Source organism: Gopherus flavomarginatus, chromosome 2, assembly GCF_025201925.1.
Source record: "Gopherus flavomarginatus isolate rGopFla2 chromosome 2, rGopFla2.mat.asm, whole genome shotgun sequence".
NCBI lineage: Eukaryota > Metazoa > Chordata > Testudines > Testudinidae > Gopherus > Gopherus flavomarginatus.
This window is the reverse complement of record NC_066618.1, coordinates 151,465,612-151,487,510: the sequence shown is the minus strand read 5'-3', so window position 1 is coordinate 151,487,510 and position 21,899 is coordinate 151,465,612. Positions and strand designations below refer to the sequence as shown.

Below are 21,899 nucleotides of genomic sequence, written 5' to 3'. Positions count from 1 at the left end.
TGTTACAGGCTGCTCACAGTTCTCAATTCCCTTTCATCCTGGGCCCCATCTCCCCAGTTCAAAGTCTTTGTCCTCCAGACCATCTTCCAGCTGTTGAGATGGGGGAGGGGAGAGGCTTCTTTGACACTTTCATCCAGCCAGGATCTTTCTAGCAGCTGTGACATGTGGTCAGGCAGCTCCCATACGTACCTGCCCTCTCCGAGGAGCCTCTGGGAGAGGGGATTGTTCTTGATCAGGGCAACACCTGTCTGGCCGGTGATGGCTGCTCCGGTCAGCTGTGGGCCTCTCCCCACCTCACAACGTATTTCAGTAACACACAGAGCAATACAATGCGAGTACACGCACTTCAACAGGATGCTAATGTTCAACAGATCAAGGCTTTTTAAATGACGCTTCACAAGGCCCTCACATCACAATGGTGAATCGGGGGTTCCAGATTGTCCTGCGGGGTACAGAGTGTCACGGAGGGAGGCTTGAGGGGTGGGGCAGGTCCATAGATGGCCGGGCAGAGCCACTGACAGCCCTGTGTGTGTTACAGAGAGCTGGGAGCATGCGGTAAGTATGGCCCAGCACAACCCCGCCTCTAGCCAGCCACAGCCCCACCCACTGCTCCCTGCCCCACCCCACAAGCTACACCCATAGCCATAGCCCCGCTCATTGCTCCCTACCCCACCCACTTCTCCCCTCCCCTACCTAGACACAGCCCCACCCACTGCATCCCCCCACCCTGATCCCACACTGCTCCCTGCCCCACCCCATGGGCCGCACCCCATAGCCATAGCCCCACCCATTGCTCCCCACCCCACCCACTTCTCCCCTACCCAACCTAGCCACAGCCCCACCCACTGCATCCCCCCACCCTGACCCCACACTGCTCCCTGCCCCACCCCACCCTATACACCCTGCCCACTGCATCCCCCAGCCATTGCTCTGTCCCCTCCCCCCGCCCCAGGGCAGCACCCACCTGCCCCCATCCCACTCTGCAGGGCCCCAGTGCGGCGAAGGAGTCCGAGGAAGGGGACACGTATGAGGCACCCCCCTGTGAGAGCCAGGCCTGGAAGGTGGCTCCAGCCAAGAGGCAGGAGGACACGGACGGCACCTACCTTGGTAACGGGGGGGCAGGAGAATGGGAGGCTGGCAATGGGGGAGGGGAGGGCGGAGAGGCAGGGTTGGGGGATTGGAAGGTTGAGGGCAGTGAGGCCTCCAGGGCCAATCTCACCCTGTCCCTGCCTCAGATCACACCACTGCCCGGCGCTGCTCAGAGCCCTTCGCCCTCCTGCCGGCCAAGGTGAGTGAGCCGCCCGCAGCCCACACCGAGCCCCCTGCACCCCAATCCCCCTCCCCCAACACTGAGACCCCTGCACCCCCAATTCTCCTCCCCCAACACCGAGACCCCTGCACCCCAATCCCCCACCTCAACACTGAGACCCCTGCACCCCAATCCCGCACCCCACACCAAGACACCTGCTCCCCCAATCCCCCTCCCCTAACACCGATCCCCCTGCACCTGCAATCCTGCACCCCACACCAAGCCCCCTGCACCCCCAGTTCCCTTCCTCCACACTGAGCCCCCACACCCCAATTCCCTTCCCCATGCCCCCTCCCCCCATGCTGATCTTCCTTCCCCCAGACTGAGCCCCTACATCACCAACTTGCTGAGCCCCCACAGCCAGCATCCCGATGCCCCCTGCCAGGGAGAGATACAGTGTGAACAGACAGGGGGCACCTCTGTCCCTAAAAGTCTTGGGCCCCAGGAAGTCTCGCAGCCCCCTATTGCCCCCCTCCAAGCACCCTGTGGCCACCGTCAGTAGATGTGATGACATTGCACCATGTGGCGAGCTCTGTTCCAGGAGAGCCCCATATCCCACCTTTGCCACCATTTCCCAACTCGGGGACTGGGCCCAGGAGTTACTCAGGGAGGTGTGTGTGTGGCGGGAGGGGTTGGAGACCACGGGGAGCCTGGCTGGCTGGTAACCAGCCCATTGTAACCCACAGTTCCTGTCAAAGCTCAGCCTGGTGCCTGGCACAGAGCCTGGCAATGGAGAGGAGATGCCCCAGGGCCTGGCCTGCGGGAAAGGTGAGGGGCTGCGGGGGGCGGGGAGGAGAGGGGGCTGCTCCCTTCCCCACAGACACCGAGTCCCCCGAGCCTGGGAGCCTGGCAGAGCCGCTTGGAGCCTCCCCCGGGCCCATGCAGGCTGGCTTTGGCCCCGGGCCGGGGCGGCCTGGCTCCCTGTCCACTTTTGGGGTCCCCACTTGCCCCCGGCCCGTGGAGGAGGGGATCCCCTTGCCCGGGGCAGGGATCACTGTGGTGACGGGTGGGCTTGCCGATGGTTGTAGTTACCGTGGTGACTGGGTGGGCAGAGGTGCTGGGGTAATCGCGTTGGGCCCATGGGGGATTGCGGGGGGACAGCGTCCTGGGGGCTGAGTCTCTGGGGCTGGGACCTGCTGCTGTCCCTGGGGCCCCTTGGGCTCCCCACACGTCCGGCTTGGCCACGCAGCCTCTCGCCCGGCTGGCCCCTGGCACCCAGAGCTGAGCCACCTCCCTCCCTTACAGGTCAGGACAGAACCCGGGCGAAGCTCCCCCCAGCTCCCGGCCCGAGGTCCCTGTCGTCGCCTGCTGGCCCCGCTGCACCCCGGCGTATGTGGGCGTCCTACCCTCCCGGGGTCTGGGCACTGCAGCGGCGGGAGAGTTTGGGAGGTGGGGGGAGTTTCTGGGGGAGGACTGGAGCACCTGGGGGGGCTTGTCCCTGGGGGCTGGCGAGGGGCTCCTCACAACCCCCCAGGGCCTTTCCTGGGGGCCCCCAGATGGGGTCCCTCTGTTCTCCTCAATCCTGCTTGGGCTCCAGGTGCTTCTGCCCACCCCATAGCCCCATCCAGTTCCCCATCTGCCCCCAATCTCTGCCCCCGGCTTGTCCTCCTCCTCCAATCTCTGCCCCCAGCCTGTCCCCATCCCCCAAATCTCTGCGCCCCTGGCCTGTCTCTCTCCTCCCCAATCCCTGCCTCTGGCTTGTCCCTCCACCCAATCTCTGCCTCCAGTCTGTCCCTGCCTCCAATCTCTGCCCCCTCCAGCCTGTCCCCCTCTCCCGCAATCTCTACCCCCCCAGGCCTATCCCTATGGATGTGCCCCACCCTGGGAGGTATGAGGTTGCCAGTGGGTGGGGGATGCAGCTCCAGTCACATGGTTTAGTGTCTCAGGGCCCCCCCCCCCCCCGGACTCCAGTGGTGACTCTTCTCCTTTCGGGGGGATGGGGAGGGGGCTGGCTTGGGGGGAAATTAGCCTCTGCTGCTCACTTCACCTTGTTCCAGCACCCACAGATCCCGGACCAACCTCGTCGGACGACAAGGTACCCCCACACATACACACCCTGCCCTGGTGGGTGCTGAGACAGGGACCCCAGGGCACTTCCTGCCCCCCACACACCCTGCCCCAGAGGGTGGTGGGACGGGGGCCGCAGGGCACTCCCTGCCTTCAGCCACCTAGATGATCCCTCTGGAAGCACATCCACTATGGGGGGCTGCAGAGAGCCTGGCCCCCTGTGCACCCTACTGCCCTCTGCTGAGTGGAGTCAGAGCTTGTCCGTGTGTGTCAGAGCCCCCGTGCTGCTGACAGCTGATGGGGATTCCCTGTGCGTGGGAGCAGGGTCCAGCCTGGCAGAGGTGGAGAGACAGCCAGGGACTGGGTCATGTATCTGCACTCACCTCCCTGATCCCCAGGCAGCTCCGGGCGACACCAACTGACCCACTGTGCCTGCACCCAGCGAATCAGTTCCGCCTCCTCTTGCCACTGATGGGGAAACTGAGGCATGAAGAGAGGCAGGGATGCCACTCAGGGAATCAGCAGTGGAGCTGGCAATATTGCCCAGGAGTCCTGGCTCCCAGGCCCCTGCTCTAACCACTAGACCCCTTTCTCCTCCCCTCCCAGGCCCTAGTTTCAGCAACAAGGCCCTACATCCATGGTGAGAGGGGAGAGTGTGCCCGTGGCTTGACCCGCTGCGGACCATGGGTATGGAGCACCCAGCGGGTGTCTGGCTGGTTGGGGGCCGGAGCTCTGGGCCCCACCCCCCAGTGATTCGAGGTGTCTCTTCCCTTCCCAGGAGGGACCACCAGAGGAGGAGATTTACCTGGTGTGTGAGCCGACGAGCCCACGTGAGTTCCTGCCTCCTCCCCTGCTCCAGCTCCCTGGGGGCGCAAGACCCTGCTGCTCCAGCCAGGACTCCTGACACCCAGGCACCGAGCCGGGGCCCCCTCTCCACCTGACGCTTGTCTGCTTCCTTCCAGCTCACGGCAGGACGACTCGCGCCCTGAGGCCCCAGCTCGGCCAGGTGCCCCCGCCATGGCTCCCAAAGCTGTCCAAGTGAGTGCCCCCTGCGCAGGGCCAGCCTGCCCCCCAGCCAAGCCCCAGGGAGCAGGTCAGGGACCCCAAGGGCCTGCCCACCCGTCCGTGAAGAGTCCATTCCAGAGGCGCAGGGATCTGGCTCCCAGTCCTGCCCTGTTCCCCCTCTCCCTCTCCCGGCCTGGGGGATCCAGCTCCCGGCCCTGCCCTGTTCTCACCCTGGCTCCCCGGACCTGCCCTATTCCCACCCTAGCCCCAGGGATCCAGCTCCTGACCCCGCCCCATTCCCACCCCGGCCCGGGGGATCCGGCTCCTGGCCCTGCCCCGTTCCCATCCCGGTCCAGGGCATCCAGCTCCTGGCCCTCCCCTGTTCCTGCCTGGCCCAGCTGCCCCTGCCTGGTGAAGCAGGTTCCTCAACTTGGGCCCTGGAGCTGTCAGGGTCACGGCCCAGACGCGGGCCAAGCCCTGGGTGCGAATTGCGGTGCGGGACCCTGATGCTCCTGGTCTCTCCAACAGGCCGAAGATAGCCCTGCCGGGGGCCCACCACGTGAGTGCAGGGGCTAGGGGAGGGAGGGGGGCTGGGGTGTTGTGGGGTGAATGGGGTGGGGAGGGGCTGGGGGGCAGGGATAGCTCCCCCCTCACTGCCCTGAAGGTGCTTTCTGCTCTCTCTTTGCAGAGCCTGGCTGATTCCTCCCCCGAAGGTGAGTGCCCCACAAAACTCTGCTCATGCCCCTGACTCCCGACCCACAGCCCCTGCTAGCCCAGCCCTGGGCTCTCTCCCACTTCCAGCTCTGCTGGTGTCCCTCAGTCCCGACCCACAGCCCCTGCTAGCCCAGCCCTGGGCTCTCTCCCACTCCCAGCTGTGCTGGTGCCCCTCACTCCCAACCCTCAGCCCCTGTTATCACGGCCCTGGGCAGGAGCACCAGTGGTCTCTCCCCATCTGAGTGTGGCCTGTTCAGGGTCCCTTGGTGCTGGGGAAGGTGCGAGCGAGCTGTGGGACTGAACGGGAAAGGACCCTGCCAGGCCCCGGGAGCTGGTGGAGGGTCAGGGAGTGAGGGTGAGGCTGGGAGCTGGTAGGGGTCAGGCCTGTGATCTCCCTACGTCCTGGCTGAGTGTTGGTGACTATGGTGCCCTCCCAGGGCTGGGCCTGTGGGGGATAAAGGACCCGCTACTGCTGCCAGCCAAGGGAGCTCCCCTCTGGCTCATGGAAGAGGCCTGGGAGCATGGTGCCCATGGCCCAGCTGGACGTCTGCCTTGTCTCCTCTTAACCCCTTGGTGTCCTGCCTCTTTCAGCCTCGAGCAAAGCTCCAGCCTGGCCCAGGGGCAGTGGCTCCCCGGTGGAGGTAAGCGCCCGCCCTGCCTGTGGGCTCGCTGTGCCTGGGGGGTGAGAGGGGTGGCACCTTCCTTCCGGAGTAGCCAGCACAGCCCTCTGGGAGGGGCTTATCCTGGGGGTGGGTGGGGCAGATATGGAGGGGGCAGAGTAGAGGTGTGAGAACTCTCCCTTCCCCACCCTCACCATGGTGGTCCCTGCTTCACCCCTCAGCCCCACCCCACCCCACAGGCATCCAGGTGCATTCTGGGAAGATTCACCTTGAGAGTGCCCGGTGTTGCCATGGGGGAGGACACCAGGCCAGGCCTCTTGGATGGGGGGGAGGGATTCTGACATTTCCCCCCTCACCCCCAGCTGCTCTCACATCTCCCCTCTGCTCCCCAGGATCCTGGCATGCAGGACCAGGCCTGGTACGCAGGGAGCTGTGACCGGCACGTGGCAGAGAGCGTCCTGCAGGGGGTCAATAAGGTACCGGCTGCACCTGCCAGGCAAGGGCGAGCGCAGGGCCTGGCACTGGAAGCCAGGACTCCTGGGTTCTCTCCCAGCACAGGGAGGGGAGCGAGGTTGAGTGGTTAAGGGAGGGGGATGGGAAGCCGGGACTCCTGGGTTCTCTCCCAGCTTGGGGAGGGGAGCAGGGTCGAGTGGTTGCAGAGGGCTGGAAGCCAGGACTCCTGGGTTCTCTCCCAGCTCTGCTGCTGACTCTGACTGTGAGCAGGTCAGTCTCCAGCTGTCCCATGGGGTCGGGGTCAGGGAAGGGGGACAGAGGGGAAGGGCTGGGCCCAGAGCCCATCCCTGGGGCTGTAGGGACCCTGTCGTGGTTCCTCCTGCACCCAGGAGCTGCCCCAGGTCTGTGGCAGGTGGGGCCTGAGCAGGCCTGGCAGCCTCTCCCATGCCAGGCCGGGTCTTCCGCAGTGCTGAGCAGCCCCCCTCTGCCCCAGGACAGCGCGTTCATGGTGCGCCAGAGCTCCGGGCAGGGCTGGAACCAGCCATTCACCTTGGCCGTGCTGTACAAGGGCCATGTCTACAACATCCCCATCCGCTACGTGGAGAGCAGCCACCAGTACGTGCTGGGCAAAGATGGGAAGAGCCACGAGGAGGTGGGTGCCTGGCAGGGTGGGGGGGGCATCTCCCCTGGGAGCCCTGGGAATGGGGGGACCCCTGGGAAAGCTGCTGGTCACCCCTGCTGCTCGCTTCACCCGGGGGGGGCAGGCCAGGACGCTCCATGGGCAGCTGGGCGCGAGTGGGACTCAGCAGGGCACACTCAGCCCTGGGACCAGTGCCCTGGGGAGGGTCGGGCTGGTCCCACTATCCGCAGCCGCTCTCTGCTGCCATCTCCCCTTTTCTCCCCCAGCGGTTCGACAGTGTGGCCGGCATCATCCAGCACTACCGCGAGCACCCCTTGGTGCTGATCGAGGGCAGCTCCGCCTCCAGGGCACACACCTGCCTGCTCTTCCCCGTCAAGCCCTGAGGGCCGGGGACAGGCTGGGGGCCTGGCTGCGGCCACCCCCCAGCTCTGCTCTGTGGGACGTGAGGCTCTCTGCACTGGCCGCTCTGGGGCAGACAGCAGGGGGCGCCAGCGCTGCAGGAGTCCTCCATGCTGGGTGTGCAGCCCCAGCAGGGGACAGGGCTTGTGGGGCTGGGAGCTCGCCCTTTCCCACTGCGGCGACTCCTGCTTTCCCCTCTGGTGGGGACCCTGCTGGGGTGGGGTGTTCGGAGCCCTTGGGTTGCTCTGGGTCTCGCTTGACCTGTTGCTCACGGTGGGATCTCTAAGCCCGCAGGGCCGCACCTGGGGCTGCCTCCTGGAGCCTGTTTGCTGCCCTCAGCCCCCTGGGTCGCAGGCTGGGACCTTTCCAGAGCTTTCCGCTCCGTGTCCGGGACTCCCTGGCCTTGGCCTCGCCCCAGCAGTTAATCCAGACAAATGTGGGGGAGGGGGAGACTGGCTGCATCAGGTGCTGGGCTGGGACCCAGGAGACTGCTGGGTTCAATTCCTGCCACTTCCCTGCTTGGTGCCTCAGTTTCCCTTTCCAGCAGTCTTGTTAGCCCCGCCCACAGACAGCTCCAAGCCTGAGTCGTGGTCTGTGGCTGCGCAGCGCCCAGCACAACAGGGCCCTGAGCTCATTCTGCAGGGGTCCAGGCGTGCCCAGCACCACAGGCCCCCTTTGGACCTCCAGGCCTTAGCCCTGAGATTGAAGGACATAGGCTTGACTGTCAGCCCCTGCCGGCCTGAGCACCTCCCTCCCCCCTGCCCGCTCTGCCCCCCCGTGCTCAGTGAGTTGCAGATGGGGCCACGGCCGGATGCTCCGGGCGGGGCTGAGCGCCAGGGAGCTGGGCCGTGGGCACTGACAGAAGACCCTTGGCCCAGCCCTGTGGCTCCTGGGTCGGGGGCAGGGGGGCAGTTGAGGTCAGAAAGCCCAGGAGATCTGGGCCCAGGCAGGTTGTGGAGGGGAGACCTGCAGAGAGCGGCGTGGGGGGCTCAATAGGGGGCAATCAGGGCTGGCCAGAGAGAGCCCCTTCCCCCTCCACCGATCACTGACCCATCGGGGCCCCAGTCACCAGAGTAAGTGATGAGCTACAAGGTGGGGGGAGGGTGCAGCAGCCCCTTCTTTGCAGACAATGCACTCGCTCCTGCCATTCCTGGGCTCATGGCCAGTCCCCTCCTACCCTGTTCCTGGGCTCACAGCCAGCAGGAGAGAGGCTGGGGGCTGGGACCCCAAGGGGGCCAGAGTGGGGCAGCCCCACACAATGCCCACACAGACCACTAGGGGCCCTCGGCGTCCAGGAGCTGAATGTCCCTGGCCCCAGCTCCTTCCCCTGGCCACAGAGATCCCCCGGGCCCTGCCTCTGGATCCAGCATCTCCCCCCGCCCCAGAGCCCATTCCCTGCCCCCTCATCTTGCCTGGGGGCGTTAGCGGAGGCCCTGTGCCCCCCAACCCACATAGTGCCCACCAGGCTTCTCGCTGCTGGGCATGGCCCCTAGATCCTGGGGCAGGGAGATGCAGCGGGGCAGGGCCCCCTGGCAGGCCCCAGCCAGCTCTAGGGGAGCCCAGGGGACCCGCTGCCTTGAGGGCCTTCCTCTCGCCTTGGGCTGAGCCAGAGACCCTGCAATGCCCAGGGGGCAGCAGCGCCCCCAGGTCCTCTCTGCACCTCCCGCCCCCGGCATCAGCCTCTGGCCACTGACAGCACTTGTGGGAGCATTCTCTGCAGCTTGAGGTCTTCAAACCACAATTTGAGGACTTCAATAACTCAGACATAGGTTAGGGGTTTGTTACAGGAGTGGGTGGGTGAGATTCTGTGGCCTGCATTGTGCAGGAGGTCAGACTAGATGATCATAATGGTCTCTTCTGACCTTAAAGTCTATCAGTCTATGAGCACCTGCCCCCTAGCACCACACTGGGGGCAGTGCAGACGGTGTGGGGAAAACGCCCCCTACTGGCTGCATGTCGGTGGAGTGGAGTCGGTTCGTACACCCTCCCCAGAGGTGGCTGCATGTGGGGGCACTGGCACATGCCCCCCTCCCCGGCTGGCTGTGCAGCATGTGGAAAGCACTTGGCTCGAAGGGGGCCTGAGCAGCCCATCCTGCCAGGGGTGGGGGGCAGGGAGACCCACCAGGCCCCTGATTGGGGGCTGCAGCCGAGCCAAGCACATGCCATGGGGGGCAACCGGAGTCTGGCTGGAGCTGAGCGTCGGCGGAGACATACTGTGTCAGGAATGCCAGGGCCTTTCCCCTCCAGGACACGCCCAGGCCAATAGGGTAGGATGAGCACTGAACACACCCACCCTGTAAGTGTTCACACCCCCACAGCGACACTGTCCATGCACCCCTGCGACTGTTCACCCCCAAAGCGACACTGTCCATGCACCCCTGTGACTGTTCAACCCCACAGCAACACTGTCCATGCACCCCGTGACTGTTCTCTCTCTCTCTCTCACACACACACGGACTGTTCACACGTGTGCACACGCAGCCATTGTTCACATGCAGTGATTGTTCACTTGCACCCTGCACTTTAGCTGTCCCCCAGCTCTCTGTCCCCCCTACCCCATTCACGGGGACTGTCCAGCTGCCAGCCAAAGACCGTGCCCAGTCTGCGGTCACACCAAGGCAGTGTGCCCCACAACACCTAGGGCCGCTGTCAAGCTGAGGGGTGGGGGCAGGCATTAGTGCCATGTCTCTGCCCTGCCCCAGGGAGCCTCCATGGGAGCTGGAGCAAGGGGCCAAAAGGGGACCTTCTGGGTGGCCAGGCCGGGCACAAGGCCACAGCCAGGGATGAAAGTAACTTAAAGGGCTTACTGAGCAGGGGGCATGGCCTCAACCGGAAGAGGCGGGGCCTTTAAATACCTGGGCCCTTTAAATCACCCCCGGAGCCCTGCTGCTGCTACCCCGGGGCTCTGGCAGCGGGGCTCAGGAGGCGATTTAAAGGGCCCAGAGCTCTGGCCACTGCAGGGAGCCAGCCTGTAATGCTGGACAGCCTGGGGAAGCCAGTCCGGTCTGGCACGGCGTACTGGCTCTTGCTGGCACTTTCACCTCTGGCCACAGCCACGGAGGGGCTGGAGCCTGGGAGCGAGATCTATCGCCCACCGCACTGCTGGGGCCGGGAGTGCGGCACAGAGAGGATTCTGGGATATAACCCAGGCAGTGCCAGGACAGGGAGCAGAGGAGCCCGGGATATAACCCAGGCAGGGCCAGGGCAAGGAGCAGAGGATTCTGGGATATAACCTTGGCGGTGCCAGGGCACTCCGTATGTTTTATGGAAATATGCTGAGTGTGAATATAATGTAACTGGAATATGCTTCATGCAAAAGGTCTCTTGTAAGGTATCATTACAACGCTTATAATCTCCTGAGTGTGGTCATCCTATTTGTATAAATGTATCACTCTTGTATCTGAAACTAGAAATCTGAAATATAACTCTCTGGTCCTATTGCAAGTGCAGGCCATTAATGGTGGTTTGAAACCTTGATGGCTCCCATTAACTAGGCCAATTGACTGTAAATGGCTCTGTTTACCTGCAAGCCTCCACTGCATACCTCTCCTACCTACCACCGGAGCTGGAACTAACAAGGACTGTACCAGGGGAAAGGCTTGGGCCCAGACTAAGAAGGAGGCTAGTCTGTGAAAGAAGCTTATTCGAACATCTCTGAGGGTGAGATTTTATTTGTAATCATGCTCTTAATGTATTAGGCTTAGACTTGCGTGTTTTGTTTTATTTTACTTGGTAACTTGCTTTGTTCTATCTGTTATTACTTGGAACCACTTAAATCCTACTTTTTAAGCTTAATAAAATCACTTTTGTTTATTAATTAACCCAGAGTAAGTGACTAATACGTGGGGGAGCAAACAACTAGATGATCTCCTGAGGTCCCTTCCAACCCTAATAATCTATGATTCTATATCTCTCTATCAGTGTTATAGAGGGTGGACAATTTATGAGTTTACCCTGTATAAGCTTTATACAGAGTAAAACAGATTTAGATCCCACTGGGAGCTGTGTATCTGGGTGCTGGAGACAGGTTACTTGCTGAGCCATTTTCACTTAAGTCTTCAGCTTTGGGAGTGTGGTTCAGACCTGGGTCTGTGTTGCAGCAGGCTAGTGTGTCTGGCTCAACAAGATGGGGTTCTGGAGTCCCAAACTGGCAGGAAAATGGGCTCAGAGTTAAATTCAGCATGTCAAGTGACAGTCCCAAGGGGGTCTCTGTGACTGAACCGGTCACAGTCAGGACAGGGAGCAGAGGATTCTGGGATATAACCAGGTAGTGTCAGGGCAGGAGAAGAGGATTCTGGGGGCTCCTAACCACTGCCCAGTGCAGGGGATGAGAGGAACTGCCATGAATGATGGCATGGAGAAGGATTCCAGAGGGGAAACTGAGGCAAGGGGTGGTGAAGGGTATCAGTGGCTGCAGGAATGACACCAGGTGCCCTGCAGACAGTTTGGTTTGATGTGGGGCCACCCCTTTGGCTGTGGTGTCACCTAACCAGGGGGATCATGGCCCAGGCTTGGCCCTGGCTGGGCTGGGGTGCCTGGGTAAGGCTGGCTCCAGTGGTGGGAATGTTAACTCCCTTCTGTCTGGGTCATAGGGGAATGGGGGCCACAGCCTATATCAAGGGATTGGAGAGGTCTCTCCTCACTGGCTGCTGCTCAAACAGCTCCCATCAGGGACCGTACACCCCTGTAAGGGAATAGGGGCTAGATGTACTTTCAGTGGCCAGGATGGAGGGAGCCCCCATGTGGTGACACCAGGCAGTGCAGGTTGTGAGCGAGAGCCTGTGAAAATCCCCAGATCTGTTGGTGTCCAGCAGCCTGGACCGTGAATCCCCTGCAGATGGAACCCAGTCCTCACGCGAGGGGCGTTACAGGGGTCTCTGAGCCTGAGCCCAGAGCAGAGGCCAGGCCTGGCAGAACTCTGGCACCCCCCACACTGGCTCCGCTCCTGAGGGATCACCACGGGCAGGAGGGACGCCCAACGGTGAGCTCCCTGGCCTCTCTGCAGGAAGCCGCCTGCCTCTTGCCAGGCCATAGCATGGTTACCTGGCACTGACATTTCGTGTGCATGGCACAGGGCTCAGGGCCGGGCCGGATCCCACCTATGGCCCTTCCCCCCTCCCCCCTCAGCACGCCGAGTGCCCCTCACTCAGCACCCGCTGTGCAGACCCCACGGGTGCCTGTCCATGCCTGGGGGGAGGGGGCGCAGCCAGCCTGTGATAGGCACATGGCTGGGCTAGAGCCAGCAGGATGGTGCCATCAGCCCAGTCACCTCTTGATCCGGAGGAGCAAGTCAAGTTTTATCCTGCTGCCCGTTACTGGGGGATCTAGTGCCTCCAAACGCCACCCCCAGGCACTGTCATGGCAGCAGAGGTCAGCGGCCCCCTGCTCACGTGCTCAGGGTCCACGTGGGAGCGGGGTCAGTTGCACAGCCGGCCCTTGGCACTCCTGCAGATTCATCCCTTGTGGCCCGGGTGCATGCCAGTCTGTCTGCCCCCGCCTCACACAGCTCAGAGTGATGTGGATCCCAGCAAATACAATGGGTGTTGAGCAGACAGCGAGCAGGAGACACCCACTCCCGGGCCCAGACTGCAGGCCCCCCCACAGGAGGATCAGTGCCCAGTGGGAAGGGCCAACGGGGCAAAGCCAGAGCCCAGCTGCAAAGGCCCCTTATCTCTCCAGTACAATGTCTACCAGCCTCGCCCAGGGCGGGCGGGATAATGCTGGGCCAGGGCAGCCACAGCCGGACAATGCTCGGCACACGGCCAAGGCGCAGGCAATGGAACACAATGGGCCAGATTCTGCCTTGCCGATACTGGGGGTAAATCCGGAGTCACTCCGCTGGGCCTGGCTTGGCTTTCAGTCCGTTCCATGGTCTGACCGAGGAGTGACTCATTGATGGCTGGCGTCACTCTGGATTTAGACCTGTGTGGGTGGCTCAGTCGTTTCTAGGCTGGGGACAGGTCAGGGCTGGGGTGGGAACCGCCCTGGGCCGGCGTGAGGAAGACAAGCCAGAAAGGATCCAGCTAGAGATGGGCTTGAGCAGCCGCCTTGGGATCCAGGACCAGCCTCCCCCAGCTTCAGGGCTGGCAGGCGCTGGGTCCTCGGTCAGCTCGTTATCCAGCCCCAAGCCCAGCTGCGGGGCAGAGTCCTCCACTCCCTGCAGCCCTGTGCTGGGGGCTGGCAGGTGGGAGCCAGAGCCCTGGCGGCAGGCCGGCAGCAGACATTGGTGGCTTGGCAGCCCGCGGTGCCAGTGAGAAGCCCTGGCCACCATGGGGGGAGGAGGAGTTTGGCCGTTCTCAGCTCAGGCCCGTTGGCACTAACTGCCCCCCTGTTGCCAGCTGCAGCAGCAGGGCAGAGCTGGGCTGGGGCACGTTGGCAGAGGGCAGTGGGGAGCTGGCTGTCCATCGCTCGTTAGCTTCTCGCAGGAGCGCAGCACTGGATAAGCCTGGGGGGGGAGGGTCCCGCAGACCAGAGCGCCGTCCCCCTCCCCCACAGCTCAGCTGTGGCTTTCCTGGCCTGTTGCCATCCCAGAGGCCAAGGTGCCCAAGTGCGGCGAGTCATGCGCCCACTAGCAGGCCCGGCTCCCCCCGCAGCCCCTCGTCCCTCAAAGCACCAAGCTCCTCACATGGGGTGGAGTGTCATTGGGCTCCTATTGCAGATGCGGAAACAGGCGCGGGATGACAGCGGCAGCAATAGGAGCCAAATCCCAGCGTCCGGCTGCCCCTGTTCCCTGCTCTAACCACTAGCCCCCTGCCCTCCCAGCCTCTTTCCTGTGCTGGGGGAGGCTGGGAGCAGGGCCCAAGGCCTGGCACTGTCCCAGGTGCTCCTGGAAATGCAAACAGAGCAGGGCTGGGAGCCAGGCCAGGCAGGAACCAAACAGGCCAATTGCAGGGGCAGGTTGCATCAGCTCCCAGCTGGGCTGGTCCCTCGCCCGGCACACGGAACAGCAAACTGTGAGGCGAGTGCCCAGCGCCTGCCTGCAGCGAGCCAGGCAGGGAGCAGCCTCTAGGCGGGGGCCTCCCTGGCCAGTGCAGAACTGGGCCTGTTGGAAGGGCCCTGTTCCCAGTGTGGACCAGGGGCGTGGCTGGGGGTCCTGCGCTGTGATTGTTCTCAGCCCCAGGGCCCATAGGGGGTGGGTCGGGGGCGTGGGTGGGGGCCCTGTGCTGTGATTGTTGTCGGCCTCAGGGCCCATAGGAAACAAGAAGCAGGGTCAGGCCCCAGGCCCTGGGCTTGCTGGGCCGGCCGGGTGGATTTCTGAGCCACTGTGGCAGATCCGGTTCGACAAAACTGATTGGCACCAGCTGAGGATCTGGTGCCAGAGCTCCGGCCACGGCTGCAGGGCTCTGCATCCCACTGGCTCCGGAACTCTTGCTCCCACAGTCGTCCTATTTTTAGCCCCTTCTCCCAGGACTGACTAGGAAGGATCTTTCCCACATGTCACAGCTGCTGGGGTCAGGCGCAGGGCATGGCTGCCGGCCTAGAATAGCCCCTTTTCAGCAGCCTCGCAAGGCAAGGCCTCCTAGCTTGCATTCTGAGCCGACTGGAAAGGAAGGTGGTGGGGCTGGGCCAGGCCTCTCACACCTGTTGCCATATGACACACAGAGCCTCCACTTAACGTTTGACCGTCTCCCTCCGGCCAATCAGCAGGCAGCATCTGTCCCCTCAAACAGCCAGTGCTTTACTGTGACGCAGCAAATGTTGTGTGCGGGAATGTGTGTCCTAGGCCCCATACTGCAGAGAGCTGATAGTGATTCTCCTTCCCTCTCGTGGAAGCCAGGGGGTTCTGGGTTCTTTTCCTGCTGCTGCCACATGTGCCCCGTGGCCATGTGTGGAGGAAGGATGTGGGATCCCACCACAGATGTCCACAAATTGGTCACTAGCCCTCAACAGATTCTCTGTTACAGCCGAGCTTAGCAGCCTGGGCGAGAGTCACAAGGTCCATGTACCACATGCCTCCCACTTGAGTCCTAGGGGCTCAGGTGTGTCTTATTTGGTGCCTGGGCCTTGGCCAATCCCTGGTGCATCCTGGTGCCTGGGCCTTGCTCTGATCCTTCTCACTGATGCACAAAGACCTGAAACCACCCAGCCAGGAAACATGGGCCAGAGCACTAGGGCGACAGACTGTTCCACTCTCCCACCACAGCCCTGCCCCCCACCCTCCAACTCAGGCATGGGGAGATGAGGGATCAGAGATAGTGGGTATCAGCTCACCAGGATCTTCCCCAGAAAGGTCACAGCCTCTGTTTGGCAGCAGGTGCCGAGCACCGTCAGAGGGATCCCCCTGTCTCACACAGCCCCTGACACACATTCACTCCCATATCCAGCCAGGGTGCAGACAGATGCTGGCCTTCCCTCCCTATCAGGAGCTGCATGGCAGGGGGTGTGTCCCCCCTTCTCTCCCTGGCAGGCATCTGCTCTGGGCAGCTGAGATATCACATCGCGAGGGCAGCTTCCCAGGGACAGAGCCGGCTGCACCTGCTCTCAGAGACCTTAGTGGGGCAGGGAGCTGAAATGCAGCTGGGAGGAATCCCAGCTCCCATTGGGCCTGATCCTGCTTCACTTGCCCTGCTTTAGGAGAGTCACTCTGGATTGACTCCAGCTTGAGCGAGATCAGAATAAGGCCCCTTTACCATCGCTGCCTCCAGTTAAAATTGCTTCTGGAATTTGGGGTGAGAAGGCCAGGATCTGAGAGCAGTGATGTTCCCAGCCCCACACCTGCTCCCCAGGCACCTTCTCAGCCACCTCCCATGTTCAGGGCGATGGGATTAAACCAAACCATGGCTGGGACCAGCTGGCAACTCTTAGGCTCTGTCTACACTATGGCTCTGAAGCGCTGGAGAATCCAGGTCCTGAGCCACAGAGCTGGGTAGATCTGAAGGTTCAGTGTCACTCAGGCCTACCAGCTGGCCTTGAGCTTCACTGCACAGCTGGATTCCACCCAGGTGGCTCCTGCCTCCACACAGGCCCCAGGGATGCCGGGAGCCAATCACGCCGTGGTTACCCTCCGCCCATCCTGTGGCCCGGGGAGCTCAAAGCACTTTGCAAACACTGGCGCATTGAGTCTCACAACCTCCTATCACAAAGTGGGTCAGGGTCATCGTCCCTGCGGAAACTGAGGCAGGGAGCGGGGAAGTCAGCATCTGAGCTGGGAACAGAGCCCAGGAGTGGCCATGCAGCCGGCATGAAGCAGGGCCAGCAGGGACAGAAAAGCTTGTTCTGGCACCTGTGCTGTCTAACCATGTTTTGCAGATGCGAGGCTTAAGCACCCACACAGCTTCCCACACGATCTCCAGTCCCCCCGACCCATAAGTGCAGGTCCGCCCCTGGGCTCCACATCGCTAGAAGCCCAGGATAATGCAAACTGCGGCAGTCTTTCCGTGCCTATTTCCTGCTCTCCCGAGATAACGTGTCCTGGCCGGAACATCACGCCACGCTGGCCACCCCATGAGGCAGCTCAGGCAGGTGAGTGAGGCAGCTGGGCAGTGAGCAGGGGATGTTAAACAACAAACACACCTAGATCCTTGGGCCAATGAGCTCCTCACTGTCTCTAGGGAGAACAGCTGAGCCCTCACGCACCCACAGCCGTCAGGCCAAGCACCCACCCGACCCTCCGGCTGATCCCCAAGAGGAACCCGAGCCAGGACTATGTAACCAGGGCTGGCTTTAGGCCTATTTCACCAATTCCCCCGAATTGGGCCCCACACCTAAGAGGGCCCTGCGCCCAGTGAAAATCCCTTCCCTGGCTAGAGGAGCCTTTTTAATTTTTACTCACCTGGCAGCCCCCCAGGTCTTCGGTGGCACTTCGGTGCCAGGTTCTTCGCTCACTTTGGGTCTTCGGCGGCACTTCGGTGGTGGGTCCTTCAGTGCCGCCGAGGAGTGAAGGACCTATCGCCAAAGTGCTGTCGAAGACTCGGAGCCCAAACATGCAATCCTGTCCTGATCTGCTGGTGTTGTAAACCTACGTATCATTCTTACCCACAACAGCAGAGTCTGGGGCCAGCCAATCACAGGGCCCCCTTGTGCCAGGCCCTGCACGAACCCAGAGCAGTGCCCACAGTTCCAGCCCTGAGAGCTGGCTCTAAACCGACCAGACAGCTGCAGTGGTGGGGAGGGGGGAAGTAGGGCACTGGCAGCAGGAACAAGGGATGGCAGCAAACAGGATGTGATGGGGGGGGTTAGCTAGAAGATCAGCTAAATGGGAAGGAAAGGAAGGAAGCAGGGCCAGGGAAGGGAAGGGGGCAGGTGTGGATTGACGCTGACGGCTGCACAAGGTGCAGGGCAGCAGGGAAACAGGCAGGAGAGCTCCAGGGATTGGGACATTAGGGATCCTGCCTTCTAAACAGCAACGAGCTGGGATGGGAGGAGCAGGAGTTGACAGCAGATGAGCCCCGGAGCTTGGAGCGGGGCTCAGCTGCAGGGCCAGTCTCATGGGAGCCAGGACACTGTGCCCCAATTCTCTTTTCTCCCCACTTTGCACCCATGAAACTCCACTCCCCCCTTCCCCCACCCAATTTGCGCCAGTTTCAGGGAGAGCAGAGGCAGCAGGAGCATTTCATAGAGGCTGGTCAGTTTCACACTGTGTCCCCCACCCCGGTCAGTTTCACTCTCCAGTCCTGCCCCAGGTGGCAGTGCAGGGGTGGGCCTGGGGTGGGGCTTGCCCAGCCCAGCAGGAAAGCTCAGGCCAGGGTTCGGGGGATCACATGGCTGGAAAAGCACCTTTGGTTACCAGCCCAAATTTGGAGCCTAAACTAACTGCCTCGGAGACCAGGGCAACAGGGGCTACCAGCTGGGAAAGAGAGAGGGAAAGCGCGGGGATCAGCCGATGCCCTGGGCTCCTCCCCCCTGGGTCCCAATAAATGCCCAGCAGCCCAGCCCAGCATGGCAGGGGTTAACCCATCCCCCAGGGCTCCCTGCCCCAGGCTGTTTACCCCTTGGGGGGCTGCTCCTGGGTCAGATTCTGCCAGGCTCACTCCCATGACCCTGGAACACGAGCAGGGGGCACTGGCCATTGCTCCTCTAGCCAGTGAGAATGCTTGAGCTGCACCGCAGCCTTGCGAAGGGGTGGGGGCAGAGTTCTGGCCCAGCTCATCGCGGGGCAGAGACATTCACTAGCTCCAACTGGGGCTGGCTCCGGAGTTCTGTCCAGGCCCCTTTCATAATAACCAGCCCCGATAAGCCCTGGGCCTCAGATAACCAATATTATAGGCTGTCCCACACCCATTCCCTGGCAGGAGGGAACACTCTGGATTGGGCTGCCGGGTGAGGCTGCACCCCCGCTTCGCCCCCACCCAGCGCTATCAATATCAGCTGAGTCATGCGCCTCGGCTCCTGGACACCTGCATTCCACACCGGGCAGGATGGATTGCACAATACCACGCCGGGACTTGCTAGGGCCCTCATGACGCCAGCACCATGCACTCCGGGAATGCCAACCCTGGGGGCTTGGGGGGTTGGGGAGGTGAAGCGGGCTGACATGCTTTTCAGGTGCTGCTGGGGATTTCCACAGCAAAACAAATCCTAATTTTGGACTATTCATTGTGTATACATAGCCCAGTAGCTGCCATCTTCCTCCTAGGGAGCAAAGGTGGATCATTGTCATTAATCCCCCTCTATAGATGAGGAAATTGAGGCACAGAGCAGGGACAGGACTTGCCTGAGGTCACCCAGCACAACAATGACAGAAACAGACCCAGATCTCCCGAGTCCCAGTCTGGTCTGTGGCAGAGCTGGGATGTGAACCTACTTAGTTGGGGTTGGTCCTGCTTTGAGCAGGGGGTCGGACTAGATACCTCCTGAGGTCCTATTCAACCCTGATATTCTATGATTCTATCTCCGGCTGTCCTTCCCCGTGCTCTGCCCCCACACTGCTACGTATTGATCCAGCTGTTATCATAGACACGGGGAACCTCTGCACAGGTTTGCACTAGGCCAGGAAGGCCTGACCCCTAACCATACGTCATTCCCTGCTGCACCAGCTTTTCCAGCCCTCTCCATGGGTGCCGGACACTGGGGGAAGCCTGGCTCCATGGAGATTTCCTACTCCTTTCTCTGACTCAGCTGGGATGGGCTAATGCCGGAGACCAGATACCAAGCTCGTTGGGCCCATTCCCACAGCACCCTGTGAGCAAAGGGAAGGCAAACACCAGGGCTGAAATCCTCTGGGCAGAAGGCCAGAAAAAAGCTGAGATCCCACTTAAACCTGCTCAGTAGGGGATCCTGGGGCCTGCGCCATGTACTGAGCGGGATTGGTCCAGTTCAAAACAGACTGCCAGCTGCTTTCTGGTCCCAAAGAGGATTCCAGATGGTTAGAAGATGGTCGGCATGTTGCAAGGGGCTCTGGGAGCTACCAGAGGGAGCCTCAGCACCCGCTTCCCCTGCACGTCTCAATCAACAGAGAACCCATTAGCCTGAATAACGACCACAGACAGAAAGGCCTCGAAGACCCAGGGCTGGAGTCTATCAGACTGAGGCCAGGAATCCAGAGCCAGACCCAGTCACACTCCAGCCCCACCCCGCATTCAGAGCAGAGTTCAGGCCAGGCCACTGGAGTGGGATCAGGAGAGCTGGCATCTATTCTTGGCTCTGCCACTGACCCATTGGTGGACTCTGGGCAAGTCCCTTCATCTCTGTGTAGGTTGAAAGCTCTGGGGCATGGATTGGCTTTCAGTGGGTCTGTCTGCACAGCAATCAGCTGGGGGGACCAGTGCATGTGGAGACGTCCCTGAGCGAGCTTCGTGGGAGACAGCTTGCTAAAAGTCCCAGCAGCAGCAGCACAGGCTGTAGTGGCATGGGCTAGTCCTGCCTGGGACCCTAGTTGTAGGTACCCCCAGGGCCTGGTCTACACTTAAAAATTAAACCAACTATGTCACTTGGCTGTGAAAAATTCTTCTGGTGACCTAGCTCCTGCCTCTCGGAGCAGCGGATTCACTGTATCAGTGGAACCACCCCTTCCGGTGCCGTGGGAAGGGTCAACTCAACAGCAGCATAACTGCATCTGTGGCACTTGTAGTGTAGACATGGCCTGGACTAGCACTACTGTTGTGGCTCTGGGTTGGGTGGAACCTCCGCCGTGCCTTTCCGTCAGGACAAATGACTGAAATAACTATACGCAGTGGTGGTGGAGCTGTCTCGGTCCCAGGGGTCAGGTCAGGACTTTCCTTGGCCCAAGAGTGGTCTCCAAACTCCAAAGTTGATCAGAGAGGGTGTGTGTGTGTGTGTGTGTGTGTGTGAGAAAGAGAGAGAGAGAGAGAGAAAGTCTTGGGGCTGTGAGCAAAGCGAGACCCTCCTGCGGCTTGGCTCCCCCATGTTTGGAGAACCAGGACTTTGCACATAAACAAGGTCGTGTCAAATAAAATATTTCACCTGATCCTCATGTCACACCCTGCATCCACTCAGCTGCTTGGCACAGCAGGGAAAACATGACAGCGCTCTGAGGGGCCAGGAGAGGAGGTGTTAGCTCGCTTAGGCCTGTGCTTTAGGCTTGGTGCTCTGGAAGGGGACCCTACCATGGCCTCACAGCGAGCGAGCCAGGGTCCAGCTGCCAATCAAACCCAGGAGTCCTGGCTGCCCTGAGGAGGGTTTGCCTGAATGCAGTAAGCAACCTCGGCTCAGCAGTAACCTCACCCCATCAGGCCTGATCCCCCAAATGCTTTGTGTCATCAGTGACGTTGGATCCCGGGGAGCAGAGTCTCCCCCCGGCTTTGCAGGGGGCTGGCCGATAACACAAGGCGAGGGCCAAGGCAGGCCTTTAATGAGGGCTGGGCCAAATGCCAAGGCCAGGGGAGCCGGCAGTGGGCTAAGCACTGGCCGTTTGTTTTGTAATGCAATTATTTCGCAGGCACTAACAGGATTAGCTGCAACCCCAGACTAATGTGACCCGTGGCACATGCAAGAGGCAGGGCCGACAATAGCAGACCCTCGGTGCCCATCTCCAGCCCCCATCCCACCCCCATCTCATCCCACTTCCTCCCCCCTTCCTGGGCTGCTCCAACATGCTCGCCTGAGATGGCATTTGAAATCACTGGTTGCCTTGGCAACCCACATGGCCCAGCAGGAACATGACGTTCTGAGGCTGGAGGTGGCATCAGGTGGGCTGGGGGACTAGGGGGGCCAGCCCAGAGATGGGGGGAGGGCAGGTGCTCCCAGTGGAGTGATGCAATGGAACGGGGGGGTGTCCCCTGAGCCTGCCCACAGGGGTAGCTGTCATGGGGGTGGGACACGCTGGCCGTAGCTCCGTGCCAGGGGGAGGTTCCTCCAGCTGGCTTGGAGGGGCTCACAGCTGATCCCTCGGGGAGGGCTGCCTTTTCCAGAAGTGAGGTGTGTGTGGGGGGGTGCCAGACATTCACCGAGACCTGGTCAGCCCTCAACGTATCAGTAATGTTACCAGCCAGGCTGGCTTACTATGAGCCATGAAACAGACGTCTCCCCATTGTTAACACCCCGAGAATTGGGGTGTGAACCCCAGTGTCCTGGCCAATCCCAGCTCGGAATGATCCAGCCCATCCACCCGAATTCCACCCTGCTGGTCATATTAGCTCCAGCAATCTTCTTCCTGTTGCTGTGCCACATTAAAACCAGCTGCTGTGTTCTGCCCCGGAGGTGGCTGCATTCACCGCTGGGTGAATATGGTCTCTCTAGGTCTGTGGCATAGGAGTAGCTTATGCTAGCAAAGTGCTATCGGATCCTTCGGAGGAAGGCTTGAGAGACTGGCCAAGAGCTAGTGGTGTTCCCATTTCATGACCGGTCCCAGGCT

General features: G+C 61.5%; 1 protein-coding gene across 1 annotated transcript; it reads left to right on the top strand.

The window, feature by feature from the left end:
• Positions 1-258: 258 nt before the first annotated feature.
• On the top strand, positions 259-7,131 carry SH2D6 (SH2 domain containing 6). Its single transcript, XM_050939742.1, has 14 exons — positions 259-270; positions 987-1,107; positions 1,236-1,288; positions 1,996-2,077; positions 2,555-2,638; positions 3,316-3,344; positions 4,095-4,146; positions 4,279-4,354; positions 4,850-4,880; positions 5,010-5,034; positions 5,627-5,676; positions 6,048-6,131; positions 6,602-6,760; positions 7,015-7,131. The coding sequence occupies exons 1-14, from the start codon at positions 259-261 to the stop codon at positions 7,129-7,131; spliced, it is 975 nt and encodes a 324-aa protein (XP_050795699.1).
• The last annotated feature ends 14,768 nt before the right edge of the window (positions 7,132-21,899 follow it).

Excerpts from the sequence above, each read along its gene's own strand:
- SH2D6 (XM_050939742.1), top strand. Across the intron at positions 5,035-5,626 it reads GGCTGATTCCTCCCCCGAAG|CCTCGAGCAAAGCTCCAGCC; the intron begins GTGAGTGCCCCA and ends TGCCTCTTTCAG. Across the intron at positions 5,677-6,047 it reads GCAGTGGCTCCCCGGTGGAG|GATCCTGGCATGCAGGACCA; the intron begins GTAAGCGCCCGC and ends TCTGCTCCCCAG.